Source organism: Aphelocoma coerulescens, chromosome 4, assembly GCF_041296385.1.
Source record: "Aphelocoma coerulescens isolate FSJ_1873_10779 chromosome 4, UR_Acoe_1.0, whole genome shotgun sequence".
NCBI lineage: Eukaryota > Metazoa > Chordata > Aves > Passeriformes > Corvidae > Aphelocoma > Aphelocoma coerulescens.
Genome location: NC_091017.1, coordinates 17735913 through 17752912, shown reverse-complemented (window position 1 = coordinate 17752912; position 17000 = coordinate 17735913). Strand labels below are relative to the sequence as shown.

At 40.4% G+C, this 17000-nt stretch overlaps 1 protein-coding gene across 12 annotated transcripts in view; it reads right to left on the bottom strand.

Annotated features, from left to right (window-relative positions):
• ZNF827 (zinc finger protein 827) overlaps positions 1-17000 on the bottom strand; it is a 116067-nt gene that overhangs the window by 56513 nt on the left and 42554 nt on the right. For 11 of the 12 annotated variants that reach the window (XR_011150490.1, XM_069012865.1, XM_069012862.1 and 8 more), the window contains 2 exons: positions 14355-14527; positions 4192-4663 (listed from right to left, as the gene is read on the bottom strand). Coding sequence is in view for 11 of the 12 variants with exons in the window: in XM_069012865.1 (XP_068868966.1) it covers positions 4192-4663; positions 14355-14527 (645 nt within the window). In the remaining variant the exon portion in view is untranslated. The remainder of the gene's footprint in view (positions 1-4191; positions 4664-14354; positions 14528-17000) is intronic. The other variant, XM_069012863.1, reaches the window with a different exon arrangement.

The following is a 17000-nucleotide window of genomic DNA, read 5'->3' as shown; positions in this document are numbered from 1 at the left end:
ATGGTGGCTTTATTTCCCAAAATAAAGACTTGACTCCTTGCATGACAGCAGATATGACTTAAACTGGGAGAAAAGAGTTTCTAATTGATTTAACACGGCCAGCCCCAAACCCTCAGCATTTTTGCTCCCTCCTCCTGTCTTTTTTAAAGCTGTTTCATGCAGGTAACTTGGGGAACATAAAAAGAACAGCAGAAGCAAAGCACACTTGATACCACTCCACAAGATGAAGAGACCTGCTTGCTGGAGCAATGCACTTGTTTAAACACAGAGAGGTGGGGAGAGAGGCCAGCAATGAAGGATGTGTACCAATTATGTTTCCACACAGAATCCCACTGAGAGCAATAGTGCAAGAATCCCATTCATTTTGTTGGGATTCATTTATTTCCGAATGTTAAAAGTTACTGCAGCACATAATGTAGCCACAGTAATAGCATCACTAGGGTCCACTGGCCATTGTAGTTCGGATCATTGTGAAAGACATTTTTTATTACCAAAAAAACCCCCAACAAAACCCAAGCCTCAAAAGTGGGTGGAAGGACACCAGTATTTAAAGAGATGTGCTGTATAATGTCTGCCACTGAAACCCTTGAAACAGGAAAACCAAAAACTCTTCAAATTAAGATATGAATGCTGTTAGAAAGTTTCAATGTTGACTTAATGGACTGGGGGAGGAAAACATTCTGGCAAAGCACTGATACAGCAAAACACTGGGAAAACTTAAAGTGTACAAGCAGGCCTCCTGAAATCAGAGGGGGGAAGATTTGAAGGTAAAGACATGCCCATGCTTAAATACTCCTCTGTTAATGTGTTAAGAGTCATCTGCTAATTGTCTTTACAAATAAATCTAAATGAAATTTCAGAGAACCCTTTTAAATTTCTTGTGAATTTAAAAGCCTCCCCTACCTTATACTAGGACCTAGAGAATAGAATCTGGAAAGAAAATGTCAAAATTTGTTCTAATTTTTAGATTTACATTTGGTGATTTGTGTTAAGCCTTATTTCATAAAACACATAACTGAATATCTTTCTAGCAAGCAATGGCACAGAATTGGGGATGAAGTGGTCTCCAAAAGGTCCACACCAGTATTTCTCAATCTTTTTAAAATCTAAAGCTCCCCTGAGCCTCTCTGAAAAAAACCTGAGTGGCTGTTTTGAGCAGCGTCACCATAACTCATCTCTGGCCCACTCCAAATCAGGTCTTACTTTGGACATCTTTATTTTTTTCCCCAATTTGCATCTCTACATCTTGCTGCTTGTTTTTGTTTGGATGACATTTCTTGCCACTGCTTATGACATCCCATGGTCCACTGATTGAGATACACAGATTTAGTTCATCTTACTGCCTAATATGTGACCAGCCATAAGCAGGCAGCTGTTTTTACATTTCTCCAGTGGCAGAGATGCCACAATCTCTCCGGCCAAACTATCATAGAGGTATAAATACCTCAGCTTAGGAAAGATTTTCCTAATGCTAACTTGAACCTTACAGCAATACGGTCCTGTTACTTTTTGTCCTAATTACAATGATTTTATGATTATTTACTATAATCTCCATTCTCCTGAAAACGGTGCGAAGGCACGTGGAAAACAAAGAGGTGATTGGTGAGAGCCAGCGTGGCTTCACCAGGGGCAAATCATGCCTGGCCAATTTTGGCGGCTTTCCCTGGTGGACAGGGGCACCTTGTCTACCTGGACTTGAGCCAAGCATTTGGCACTGTCACATGTGACACCCTTGTCACTGGAGAGACATGGATATGATGGATGAACTTCAGCAGGTTTCCCATTGAAACTGGAGGTATACAAACTGACACCGAGCAAGAAGAGGAGCAATAAACATTGGCAAGCAAAAATAAATGTTCATTTAGAACATCAATATTCAATAAGAATAAATGCCAAATTCTAGAAGTCTTTACATCTATCTACTGCTTCCTTCTTAGCCACAAGGCCTGTCAGAAGAAAATTAGATTGTTTTGACATAATTTGGTCTCAAAAAATCTGTGTCGGCTGTTACAATTGGCATATACAATTTGAGATGTCAAAAGATTTATATCACTGGAAAGGTAGGGCAAATAATTGAAGCTCTGATGGGCCTAACAAGACTGCTGTAATAAAGAAATCACTCAAAGGAACTTCGTTCAGCAGAGCAAGCCGTCAAAGCTGCAGCTAATACTCAGCCAACTTGCTAAAAGAGAATTACTTCTACTCTAAATTTATGCACTCGGTATTGAGGAAAGCATGAACTAAATGTATGTAACACAATATAAATCTCAGAAGAAAAGAAATTCCCTTCCTTCCGACGTTGCTCTTTTTGTGTAGCAAATTTGGTGACTGGCAGTACGTTTTAATCCAAGTATGCGCACATCCAAAATTACAGATACATCTCGCTCCCCCAGCGACTTTATAACATGTTGCTAGGTAACAGTGCATACAAGTCAGGTTTCAAGACCTTTAGTAAGTCACCATAAAATAACTGCATAGGCCTTTTGCATGAATAATGTACACTTGTATCTTTTCTCTGATGCCAATAGATCAGACACTGAAAACATGACTGTCCGCCAAACTGGGAACAGTTTCCCGTCAATTGTTACATGAAAAGCCACACACCAAATTGTTGCATGTTCTCTCAGTGTCCAGGCATTCCCCACTCTCCTGCACTCTGCTCTCATTGCTGCTACACACAGCCATCATGAGCACCACCCTCCCCAGGCCAGCCCTGCTGACGTGCAGAGCCTCTGTGCACAGCAACCCGAATTTAAGACGACATCAGAACAACAACATGTGTGGGACAGCTGTTTGACAGTGCAAGATGGATTTCATATCGAGTCCAAATTTGAAACTCAAGTACAGAAATGTACAAGCAAATCAAAACAGACTCATCCTGCCCGCTTTTTGTCAGTCAGAGCAATAATTTATATTGACAGATTATTTAATTTTTTTTCAGGGGGAAGTCCTGTGGCTTCTTCCAACCAACACAGCAAACCATCTGTGCCAGCCCAATTCGCCTCCTGCTTGCCCTCAGCTGTTTTCTCTTTTTCTGGCTGGCTCCTTGAAGCCTAAGTCTTGATTTCTTGTATTAACCCATTCTATTCCATTCCTCACTGAACTGTGATCCCAAAGGTAGAAAGATCTGGGAAGATGAGGAGAGAAGGATTTTCCTAAACAAATGGCTGCGTTTTCACCAAGGCTGGGCATTAAGACAGAGCTAATTCCTTAGTTTACCTGACAACAAAATTTGCTCAAATATAACTTACTTTCCATTTAAAGAAGAAAGCTGACATTATTTTCTATTGAAAAGGTTACCTTCTATCTCCAATGTCTAAAACTTCCCATAAGGATTGCGATGTCCTTGTGAAACAGAAGTTTATGGAGTGACATTTTTCCTGACTTCTTTCTCTTCAAAAATTCAAGGCCAATTTTGAAAACATTTGGCATAGAACACCTCCCCAGCATATCAACTGTTCTGAACTATTCAGTCAAATCAATAAAAGAGCACATAAAATATAACAGATCCACCCTAAACACATCCTACACTTCAGTCTCACATATATGAATACCATTCTTAAAGCAATAATCTCACAGTGAGAAAACACCAAACACAGGCTTGGCATTACATATGAAGTTCAATTAAAATAATAATTAAAAAAAGAAAAGCCGTACACGAATCTCTAGGACAACTATTCTTTTAAAAGTGTTAACAACAAAACCCAAAAGCAGTAACATTCACACTTCACATGTATTTACTACATAGACCTCAAATACTGTTTGGAAAGGAAGGTGACCAATACTTTATTGGTCCTTTTTAACAGATGGGTAAAGGCAGAGAACATAAGAATTGAATTTTTGAACATGCCGGACACCTTGGTGACCCTCAGTGATTTCAAACTAGAACTACAGGTATTCAGCATGCCTGGAAAACACACCACAAGAGATTTGCCAAGGTAAATGCTAATGAACATGAAAGCCTGGATAAATAGTTCTCACTCCTAATCCCAGCAATTAAACAGCAAAACCTGTCTCTCTTTTCACTGCTTCCCCTCTGCCCTCCATCATACACCTCTTCTATCAAAAGAAACAAGGAATTATAAGTTAAGAAGCTACAATTTTTTCTCCTTGCAATTCCATGACTTAACAAACCCAAGACAAAGTGTCTCTTAACTCCTAAAGGAGCAGTCAATGCTGCTGCTCAATTACCTGACAGCTTCATAAGAAAATCTGATGCCATCTTGACAGAGATATCTTGGCTGAATAGTGCTGATGCTGTATTGGCCACAAAATCAGAGGAGTCTTTCAGCTTTGTGTTGTTGGGGGCTCTGTCAACAGTGCTAAGAGCAAAAGGTGCAGCTGAGGTGCCAGTGTCATCCTTGGGCTCTTCTTTCACCAGCAAAGGTGGAACCCCCCCACCAGGCTGCCCAGCCACGTCAGGTGTTTTGGATACAGTGAGGTCAGGCCCTGCTCCTTCCCTCTGTGGTCCTGGGCAGGAGTCACTGTTTAGCTGTGGTGACCCCTTCACCTCAGTTTCTGGCATTTCCTCCTTCACTTTAGACTCTGTCCTGAGGAAATGTTGATGGCAACGCATGTGGAGTTTCAGGCTGAAGTGGCGGGAGGACGTAAAAGGGCATAGCTGGCATTGGAAGGTCTCACCCCTGTCTTGGTGCTGATGAACCTGGTTCAAGAGGTGAAAGATAAAAGCATATATTAAGCCAAGCAGATTAATAGCATTGTAGAAATCTCAACTCTGCATTTCTCACACCATTTAAAAAAAAAGAAAATATTAACTAAGGAGTGAACTCTTCATTCTGAGCACTTGGAAAGTGGTCAGACACCAAGAACAGTAGGATTCTGTCACACAAGTTAAAGAACATAAACATCAGACTCAAGTGAGAACAAAAAAATCAGGAACATCTGTTTCTGCAGCTTGGAAATTATGAAGTCTGCTTTGGATCAAACAACCCTTACAACCAGATCCTGATGACCTGTCAGTGCATAAAGACTTCCAAGCTATAACTAATAGCTTTCTTGATTAAAAAACAAACATCACTCTGTGCAACCTAACTAATAAAAATTGTTCAGAGCCACCCAGCAAAAAAAAAAAAAACCAACCCAACCAGTACAGCAATGTCCATCATTGATTTATGTATCACTAGAGTAAAAACACAGCACCTGGCAATACTGAGGAGCTATTGAAACAGTTTGCTGCAAATTAATTCTACCAGAAAATAAACAGCTCTTCTATGATAAAATAGAAGCATGAGAGATGGTGTCTGCCATTTATTCTAGTTTATCAGTCAATTAAGGATCACAGTTAATCTTACTGCCCTCATATTTTGACTACAGGCTCTTTGTCACAGAGCCTGCATGCTCCAGTATGAATACAATGCCTGGTATCCTCAGGCTCGATCCCGATTACCTTTTAAAGGGAACTCCATCCATCTGTATGTAATGGCTCACGTATTATATGAACAGACACACTCATTAAACTATATAAGCTACATACATATAATTACACAATTTCTTGCTTCATACAGTACTCATTAAAGGGAAGGAACAACTGAGCCCAGCATAATAACAGCAGGGCTGTTGAAAAATCTTTTCGCTATGGCTTTGCAAATAAATTTTAAATCCTGACAGCAGCACTCCAGGGTACTCCCTGCAAAAAAGCTGGCAAATGCATACATTTGTTCCTTACTAATAGATGAACATGTGATCAGGGCACACTGGCACCAGCTGAGCTCCACACATTCGCTTTCACTTGTGACTCAAGTTGGTTGGAAACATTTCAGTGAGACAGATTTTTGTTGGAAAATGGCAATTTGTTGAATGCAAAATATTTCACCTGAAACATGGAGAGGTTTGATGAACTCTTGGCAGACAAGGTGTGATTCCCCTACCCTACTGAATGGCACTCTTCCTTCTCCCTGCTCCCTGGGCTTGGCTCAGAAGCAGCCAGCTGTGCCAGGGATCCAAGGCTTCCTGCTTCAGCCTGGGAGTCCAAAAGCCCTGAGGGCAGCAGATCTACTGAGGGAACTTGGAAAAGCTAGCTTTAGCTAAGGCTTTCAGCACTTTCCAGTCTCCTGCAGAGCTGAGATCTAGATTCTGAGGGCCCTGGTACAGACACTGCAGAGCTCTGGGGTAACGGCAGCATCTCCCAAACAGGACTCTGTAAGAATTCAGGCTGGACTCTCCCATGGCTGTAGACTTGGCCTGATTCATTTCCTATATAGTAAGAGGAATTCAGTCACAAACTCAGATCCAGGATTTCCAGCTCTACACAATCCCTCGACTCAGGTCTGCTAAAACGTGAAGCTGGGAGATGTCCCTCTTTTTGTACATTTTGCATTCAGTGAAGACACATTTCACCAGTGCTGTGTAGCTTTTCATTCAGTGGTTCTTTGGGGGCTCTGGAGGTGCTAGACAGATAGCAAGAGAGAATTTCTCTTGGCCAGAATGACATTCTCAATACTGTATAAGCATGACATTTACACACAAAGCAATTCTGGAATCTTATAATTGCACCTGACAACGACCAAAAAAAAAAAAAAAAAAAGAAAGTAGCTAATGCTAACCTAACACAGATTTAAAGTAATCTTGCAGAAGAATAGCAGCACAATAAATTCTAAATATTAGCAGTTTACAATGAAAATGCCAAGCAGATTGCCTATCCACACTACTGGAAGCAGGATGGTCTGTGAACACAGCAGTGTGTAAGCACTCTTCACAGAGAACACCAAGATGTACTCAGGGCAGCGAGCACCCTCACCATGGCAACTTTATCTCTTACACCCACAGATTCTGTGTGCCAGGGTTTCTCTCCAGGATCCCCTTCAATCAACATGTCCCTGCCTATGTATTTAACCACGTCTTCCAGAGGCCCCTATCACATCCATCAATACGATGCCTTCAGAAGGCTGTCACTGCTGCAGGCGGGTGACAAAGCCTGTGTGGGAGCCCACCTTCTCTCCCTGGGAGTATGGCATGCCACCCCTGCAATATCTTTTGAGAATGGATGAAAATAGGAGCCACTGATTCATTTGATTTGGATTTTTTTTCTCCTGCCCAAAGACAGTAAATTCATCACCAATGGATTTCTCATAAAATAAAGAACGTTTATAACTCGTAGCCAAGGAATGACAGAGTTCAAACCCAAACATTTTGAGTATTGAAAGGAAAAATTTTAGATCTAGAAAAAGAAAAAAAAAAAACATTAAGCCAAATATTTACTCCCAAATGTCCAGAGTCCATTCCCACCAGAACATTTTAACTTCTATTTTATTTTCAAAGGTAAATAATAATAATTTAAAAATATGAACACTAGAGCGATTTCAGCTTCGCTTTAAAGGAAAAACTGTCCCTTATTTTCCCATTCAACAGCAGCTAAAAAAGCCAAGAATTGCCACTCTTTGCCATTTGGGGGGAAAAGTCAAGGCAGCAACTACTTGCTGCAGAATAAAAAACAAGAAACCCTGTAGAGCTACACAGAAAACCACAGGGGAGATTCAGGCCACGCAGAGTTACAGTCCAAAAAGCTGCCTGCTCCCTCCATGAGGCAGAGAATGGCTCTTACACTGTGCTAATGCTACCCAAACCATCAGATGTCTTCTTTAGACTCAAACAGGCTCTTCCTGCAAGAACCACAGGCAGGAGGAGACAAGAGTGCAGCTGGCAGATTTTCCCCAAAGTGCCAGTCTGAGCCCAGCTGCTGCCAGATTTGGATGTCTCTGAATTACACTGCAACAAACCACAGCGCACAACCTGCTCATACACAATGCTTCTTTCAAAATCCCATAAAACTACTGTTTGACTTATGCCAGAACCACTTAAGGGCTTCTGGCTTCAGAGTTTATTTCCTTTAACCACGGATGTTCTCCTTGACTTAGCAAAGTACTTGTATCATCTTTATTTTAACCCTACAGCCTGCCCAGTCTCAAATGATATTTTGTGGTTCTGCAGATTTTTCAGTGTGTGCTTGCTATGACACATGCAGTAATTTTCAACAGAATTATAGTGTCCTCACAAACTTTATGCCCTGTTTGAGGACTTGGGCACAAGTTATCTATTAGTCAAAAATTTTAATTTTTGTTTCTCTCAGTTTCTCTTGCTGCCTCCTCATTCTCACGTTACAAGAAAGAAAAAAAGAGGCCGTTCAGTTTATCTTCTCTATCAAACATTATTCTGATCACACATCTCTCACCCTCCTGGCAGTCCCATTCTTTTCAGCTTCTTTCTTCAAAGGGAGTCCTTTCTTGCCATCCCACTAATAATTTTCACTGCCAGCTTTTAAAGTCCCTTCCATTCTCATATGTCTTTTTTGATGCAGTGACCAGGAGTGGCAGCATACCATATGCTAATAGTAACATTGTTACATTTTCAGTGTTATTTCTGTTTTATTCTCCAGACACTCAAATATCTAATGTGCCAAGAAAAGGTTTTCATTGAACTGTCTACAACAATATCCAGATATTTTTCCTGAGCAGTTACAGTTCATTATATCTGACAGCCAGGTGCATTATTAGACTCTGGTTTCCAAGGTACAGTACCTTCTATTTGTCAACAATAACTTCATTTGCCCCCTTGTTTATCAGCCAGCCAGCCTCCTTTTGTTCCCTTTCAAGATTTGCTTTTCTTAATCTCAATTCACGCACATAAGGTTGTACCATCTATAATTCTCTTACCCACAGTCATCACTCTGTGTAGATCACATTTGCTAAAATATGCACAATTCCACTTTTAGTAATGGAACACCCCTCTGTTAGCCTTTTGTCATGCTTAAAATTGCTAATTCCTTCCTACCCTTTGTTTTACCATCTCTTGGTGAATTCCTAATTTGCCATAGTACATCACACTGCTTAATTTATTTGGCAGCTTTTCTGTGAGAAGCTTTGCCAAAGGCTTTTTTCATAGACCAAATAAATTTCCATTGATTCTTAAGTCCGTGATTTTCCTGACATGCTCAAATCATCTTAGTAGAGGAACACACAATTTTCTTTTACAGAAACCACATGTCCCTATCGTATCACATCATTTGTATCACTGTGCTGGGTTTTCTGTTACTTTTATTTTGTGGACATTGTAACTTTCCTGGTATCATAAGCCACTTCTTAAATCATCTTTTCATACTTAAAAGCAACATCCCTGCTGATTTACCAGCCATACAGGTGTGGCACAGTTACAAATACATGTGATCCCACCCAAGAGGGTAAAACAGGAGTAGGGGTGAGGAAAAGGGTGACACAGGCACATCCTGCAGTTTTGTAGTGCTGCTGAAGTTGATCTTTTCCCTTCCCTAAAGCTGGGTAATGCTTTGCATAGACTCTCCTTTCTGCTGATGAGACACAGGCATTCACATTTCATTTGTGGGATTTAACTAGGGTTTTTTGCTATTATTTTAAAAATTGAGCACACTTTCCATTTTACATCTATCATGTGCCCCCTTTTCATTTCATGCTCTTTTCTAACAAATTCCCTCATTTTTAAAATATTGCATTTTCAAAAGTTGAGTGCTATGGTGCTAGTTTTGATATGATCCTTCCCCTCAGGACACATGTTATTCACATAGTATTTTCTTTTTTAAACTATTTCCTTGCTTTGCTTGAGAACAAAGGGGGAAAAAAAAGCCTCTCTGCAGGGCTGGACTGGACAAGGTGTTAAAAAAAAATATTTTTTGAAAAGATTTAAGGTAGCAATACATATCCTGTCTTATCCTTGTCTCATATGCAAAAAGTGCAACTAAAAGGTAAATACTTTAAGTCACTTGTGGTACCTGTCTGAGGCTGTGGGCACAGATCTCATGTGTTGAAAAGCTGTGCAAGTTTGCATTACCTCCCCTCAGCTGATGGGGAGGTCATGGAATCCCAGGTGCCTCCCAGGGCTCCTGAAGTTTAACTTAAAAATAAACAAAACCCTCTCCCATAAAACACAGCCAGCCTCCCTCTCCCAAGAAGGTGAAGATGCTTTAAAAAGAACCAGTCCCATACTTCACACCAAAGTGGATTAGGAAAGCTTATTCAGTTGTCTGACACTAGCTGAGGAAGAAAGAGGGAAAAGCAAATCACCAATGGGCACTGAGTACCTGGCCACATTCCTCAGGACCTTTCCTGGTTCCCACTATCACATAATTAATAGCCTCTCCCTAATTGCCAGGCTGATTATAACCATCTTTGTATTAGACAGGAACATTAATCTGGATCTTACTGAGATAGTTCCTCTTCACAAGCAGGAAAATCCTGTGGTTGAGCATCACATGACCTGCCTACCACTGCATTGAACTTTCCTGATCTCTTCCCTCATTTTCTATCATACATGTTTCAGCATGTGTTCACAATGCCAAACTTCTTTTTCACTGCTACAACAGCTAGCTCACCTACTTCTGCCTTGTGTCTATACAGCAGCACAAGGAACATTTATAGATATTGTTTTTGGCCATATGCTCCTCTTCCTCACTCCTCCTTCCAAGGGCTCAGGCTAATATCCTGTTGCTTTCTTGGAACATATCTGTATGATCTCACAGCCTATCTGTCCACCAATTGCTGAGGAAGATATGTGCATGATCCAAAGGCACCAATTGGCCAAAGTCTGACTGATGCTTGTGGTATTGCCCTGAGGAAAATGTAATCCCGACCAGGAAAAACAGAAAAGCCTGACTACATCTTGCTGAATTACACCACAACTTTCCATTGCTTTCTGCAGGAGTACATAAGATACTCCCTCAAGAAAAAAACTGAATATCTATTTTGAGAGAAAAGGACTCAAGCATAATACTTGCTGCCTGCTTGGACAAGACACCTCTCTCAGTTACTCATTCATTTTGTCCAGCTTCATTTTCAGTTCAGTACTCTCAGCATCCCTGGAAACCATGCCATGGTACCAGAACCAGCTGCTGAGATGCTCCCCCCAGATTCCTGGGAATCAGAGCCCAAACTTGTGGTTATGCATGCACTACAATTTGCCTCCAAAAAAAGACTAATAAAATTCTGTACTGTGTCTGTTTTAGGAGTTCTCTAAGGTGTCTATCGCTGTGGAATCTAAACACTATAGAACAATTACAGTCAACATTGAGTGCCTTAAAAGTCAAGCTACTCAGCTGCCCTTGTTTGTTGTGTGTCTGTGTGGAAACTTTCCTTCTGTTTCCCTTCTTGCACCTTTCACTTCCTCGCCTCCAGTTGTGAGTTGGCCCTGGCAAAGTGCCCCTAGTGGAAGCAAGCTTCATCCATGTGGTGGGTAGCACATGCAGATCTGAATATAGGTCAGGGCTGAAATCATTCCAGCTCTTTATTAAGATTTTCTCCATAGCAGGGGATGAGACACCAAAAATGTTGGCAACGTTGTGTTCTGGGTCAGTCACTTAGACGTTATAATTATCATAAAATTACACAGTATATATATTATATAGTTATTGGTCATTAGCCTAAAGACACACACAGTAAGGAAGGCCCACACGGACACACAGACAACTCATGCAAATTAAATCTCCAAATAACCAGTTTCAATGGAGAATGCCTACAAGAACCTAGGGAAAAAAAATAAGGCGGTTCAAACTCATGGTTATGTTGCCTAGGAGGAAGCAAAGACAAAACAATCAGAGTTTGAAGACTGCAGCTGGACAAAACACCTCAACACATTTTGCCTATTATCAGTAGAGAGAAAAAACTGAAAACCAAAGAGCAGCATAAAGGAAAAAAGCTTGGTTTGTTACAGCATCCTGGAATAAAAGTTGGCCTGTAGTGAATGACAAACACCAGCCCAGTACCTCAGTTCTGAGTGGTTTTATTTGGTTTTGAAAAATGAGTCTTCACCTGTAGCCACAGCTGACAAATAGGGAGAAAGGTGTGGAGAGGTAGAAGCAGCTCTACCTTCATGGGCTGCCTGCCAGGAAAGCAGTAAGGCCAGCTAGCTCCCAAAGGATACTAAGACAGTAAGAAAACCCAAACACCCAACCAGCATAACCAGAACACTGCATCCCAAGTAGCTCCCAGCTCTACTGTACCATTTTTGGTGTGTATTCAGTCCATCTTGAATGCCATTGCCTTATATACGTGCCAGTTATGACAGTATCATATACATATAGATTTAAAGGCAGCACTGTTTTATAATAAGAAAAGAAATCTGGTATTTTTTATTTTTAATCTTGTTATCGATTTACACTTCCACAAAAAGGAATTCAAATTATGTCTAACACTTGGACACAAGACTAACATGCCCCTTCCTTGTGCACCTGTTTCAATTTTGATGCGATAGAAAATATTTTTATTCATGGTCTAGCCAACTGAGGAAAGCCTATGAAACCAATTGAAACAAAACATCTTTCAGATTGTTGTGCTTGTGATTCTTTACATCTATCTGTAAGACCAAAAAACAAATGCAAACAGCCTGGTTTTGTAAGACAATTGCTTTCACCTCAAATAGGGACAGTTTTACCAGCGAAGATGCCCAAGTCCATCGTGACCTGCATGACTGGCCTGCAGCAATTGAGGACACTTCAGATCTGGCCTCCACAGTAAGGCTGAAGGTGGCTGTAATCTCTCACATCGAGTCAAGCAGGCCGGACTCTGACCTCAGTGATTTCTAACTGAGCATTACCTGGCCATAATCACCATATTACCAAACAATTACCACTACACGCTACATGATTGTACAAGGAAGTGTGTTTTAAGCAGATGCAGACTCAGATAATGAAAGCATTAATGCTGGGAGGAGAACAGAAAAGAGCACAAGGGCCTCAGACAGCCATCACTTTGAGAACACACAGTGAAAAAGCCCCTGATGTTCTCCAACATCCTACCTGTGCCCACCTGCAGAAATCACCATGCCAAAAAGGAAGGGATAGATCCTCAACCTTCAAATAACAATTTTTGCCAGTAAGGCAAAAAAATGCAGAGAACAATTATCTCTGCAGGGAATAATAGGGATGTCCTTTACAAAGCAGGGGACAACAACAGGTCTTTCCCAGGGAGAGGTAAGCCTCTAGGTGATGCAGGCTTCTGTGCAGGCTGTCAACAGCTGAAAACAAACAAACTAAAAGCACCACACTTTCTCTCCATGCTGTGTTCCCATTTTATCTATTCATCCTCTGCTTAGGATGGCCATCTGTGCCCTCTAGTCAACATGGAACACCAAGTCCTAAAAGAGAGAGATAAACACTGAGCTTACTTGATAAGGATTAGAAGGATACACTGAGGATGCCTGGGAAGAGTGCATTGATCTACAGTACAAGTGTTAAGGAATGAGCCTTCAGAGAGAGATTCTTCTTTAGAGAGATTATTTCAGACCTAGCAACAACTTAAACCATGGCAAGATCTGATGCTGTGACCAGAGGAAACTGAATTATTTACACAGAAGGGAACAGTTACTTGACTGTAAGCAAGGCCGTGCTGTTGTCCAGTAAGCTCAGATTCTGTGACAGCATACATGAAACCTGAACAGGCTTTTCTGTCCCCCCTCACACCAGTCTGATACAGTTACACACATTCATCGAAAACAGACAAAATGGGAACTATAATAAAATATTTCACTATTATTATAAAACTCAACTGCATTAACAAGGGGAATTTTTTCACTTCAGCTTCTTCATCAAAGGGCTAAGAGGACAGGCACCATTTTTACTTCATCAAGAATATTCTACAGCTTGCAAGACATGGCACTTTGTGTTGCAACAACATAGTACTTCAGCTAAGCAGACATTGAGTTTCTTCACACTTAGATATTTTCCTGTGTCAACACAGATGTTACTTCCTTCAAAAGGTCATCTTCAGCTTGAGCCCAAAACTTAGGCTGAGTTAGAAACACACTTTAAACTTAATGGAGACATTATACTGTAATGTTTTGGTTTCAAATGTGTAATTCATTTTGGTGTGGATGATTCACTGCTGAAGCACCCGCAGTTAAAAGCTACAACAAGAAAAAAGTAAAAACTGCAGGCCTATCTGTAGAAAGCAATGGAGAGAACCCTGCTAGAGTAGACCAAGTTGGTTTGGCCACCTAATGTGAGACACTGGCACGCAGGGTTATTAGCTGGCATCCTGGAGAGCACCACTGATAGGATTGTGTGGTGTCACAGCCCAACCAACATCCCTGCTTCTTGTACTTCCAGGTCTGGAACTGAACCAGTCACAGACAGCTTGTGCTGCACCAAATTAACATAACCCAAGGCAGTTTCCACATTGCATAAAATGGAAAGGCAAGCAATGGAATAGAAGTTATTTCTTTATCTTTTTATGGTCTCTTTACTTAAGTACAGGCACCATTCGTAGTACCACTAGGGAGATTTTGTTCTTGCAAATAAAAATGAAATAGCTTTGCTATACTATCAGTTTTTGACTGATGATTTGAGTATTTTGATTGTCGGTAAAGACTGCACTTACCTTCATGTGTGATTTGAGATTGTCCTTGCGAGCACAGCGGAAAGGACAGAGTGGGCACTGATGGCTCTTCAAGCCTGTGTGAATCACCATGTGCCGTTTCCAGTAACTCTTCCTCTTGATAACCAAACCACAGATGGGACACTGGAAAGGTTTTCCCCCTTCTTCTTCTGAGGCTTAGCAGAAGGGGGAAGAAAAAGAGAAGATCCTTTACAGCCACTTGTCAAATACTCAAATACCCTTGTAAACATACTCAAGATATCATTTCTCAATGCTAGAGTTTCATCTGTAAAGAGACACATCAGTTAAACAACAACAGGTACCAGAAGTTTCAGTTCCTCCTCTGTATGTATACCTTTTCCCCTGGATCTAGTTATTATCCCTCTGAGAAAGGTCACCATAATTTATAAAGGTTAATGCCCCAAACTTCCTTTCACTAATCAGTAGAGGATGCTACTCTCTCTCTCACCTGGTCCTAATGTTCCTTATAATTTAACTGCACTGAGATGAATGCCTCTCATAATCATCACTTTTCAGCTTCATTTCCTATCAAAGGCTGGTTGTAGCAGAGTATGGAAAATATGCTTAACGGTTAAAAAATGATCCATTTCCACATCTGATGGTTAGCCAGCAGGGAAGCAGGATATAAAGCACAGAAGAATCTGCAACTTAACTGAAAAGCATGCTGGTATTGCATACCAGATATATTTAACACCAGAACTGAAAGACTTCAGAAGTCCAGCTGCTGAAATTGTTTAGTTATGGCTCAAGCAGATACGCTGCAGCATCAGCCATCAAAGGTCTTTAGGTCATAGGTTTCCTTCTGCTCCTCTAATTGCCAGGGCTTTAAATCTGCTGCCTTCCCAAATGCCTGCACCCTGCTTTTCTGCCCAATTCACCTGAAAAAAGGATTTGGCGGCTTCGATGTTCCAAGTGCCAAACCATCACAAGGTTGAAGGAAAGAGAAATTCCTTGCTGCTGACTTTGCACAACTAACCATCCATCCAACCTCTCACAACAATTTTCTCTCATTATTATAAAGAAAGGCCTAATATTACAGTGGAACTGGATGTTCTTTTCCTCACTGTAAAACACAAGACTGTTTTCAAATATCCAGAGCTCAGCAATGTGCATCTTGCTATTCAAAAATTCTCTCAGACTATTTAATCTCATTACTATCACTTATAAGGATATAGCAAACATCAAATTCCCTTGATGAGGAACTAACTGATCAAAACCTCCAGAAAGATTTGTCATGTCCTAAAATACAATTCTTGCTATTAAGTAGGAAACAAAACCACTGTAATTCAACTGATCAGGCAGTCATTATGTAAGTACAGAAAGGGACATAATGCCAAAGCATGTACTATTGCAAGCTCAGAAATTCTCCTTGTAAAATATTCTATCACACTTAAAATATCAAATCTCTGCATCTCTAAAGAGGAAGCCAAAACTAAAGTCGTAACTGCTTATGCTTGTTTTTAAACATTTTTACTTTTTTTCTTCACAAAAGGCAGGAAAAAGACAAACTATAGAAAAAAATACATGGGTAGCTTTTTTCCTATCACTTCGTTTCCTTTTATCACATCTTTTCTTCAGCCTCTGGTTATCATCCAGAAGAGAAATGTGTAACAAGTTATTACCTATTTTTGATCCCCTTAAAAATAAATCTGCAATCAAGATGAATCAATGGAGATTTAGCACATTACAAAATATACAAACAAGTAGGATGAATGCATGTGACCTCACCAGTAGCGGTGACAATTAGCGTTACTCAAGAATTGTGCCAGTGTGCTCCAAAGCTGAGCCACATTAGCTCTATACTATACTGCATGAAGCTCAGAATAAAAAGAAAATAATGGGTTTCAGCTTTCCTTCATTCACGTTGATGCCTGTTTTATACCACAATGTTACTCCAGTGAGGAGAGAATCAGCCAGTGCTTCCCCCCAAAGCACTTTTTGGAAACAAAATTGCAAGCATCACAGGAATTAAGTTACACCAAATAAGTATTTAGTCAGCAAAAGAAAGGTCTGTCACCCACACTCTTTCAAAATTATCAGAACTTAACAGCTATTCCAGGCTTCCTTTTAAACTTCACTCCAAATATGTGAGCAGTTTATAAAATTTGCAATATTAACAGATTGATAGAAAAGTTGGTCTTTGTACCACTTTACTATAAAAAAAAAACAAGTAATGATTAGATTGACCAAACCTGACATGCCATTTCAGAGGCAACTACACTCTGGATAAGCCATGATTCCAGCTTCTTGCCTGAAATAATTCTGAGCAAATAGCTCAACGTGGTGGACAAAAGTGCAGCAGGCATACTCTTACTATTAACTTACTCCTCTTTAAATAGCCTCCATCTTTGCTGCTCCTTACTTACTTTCCTACTGGGAAAAGATGCTTCTCTCTGGGAACAAGACAAAAAAAGTCTCAAGGAGCAACCAGACAGACACAAAAAGACAAATCATTATATATTTTTTTTTTTTTGCTTTTAGTGCCATAAGGTTCTATGCACAAAAGGAATTAGGTATGTGTGACATTTATTTTTATAGCAAATACACATGTTCAGGAGGGTCATGCAGCTTTACTCAACTTTTACAGAAGTGAAGTCTTCAATCAAATGTCACTAAATGTGACCTCTT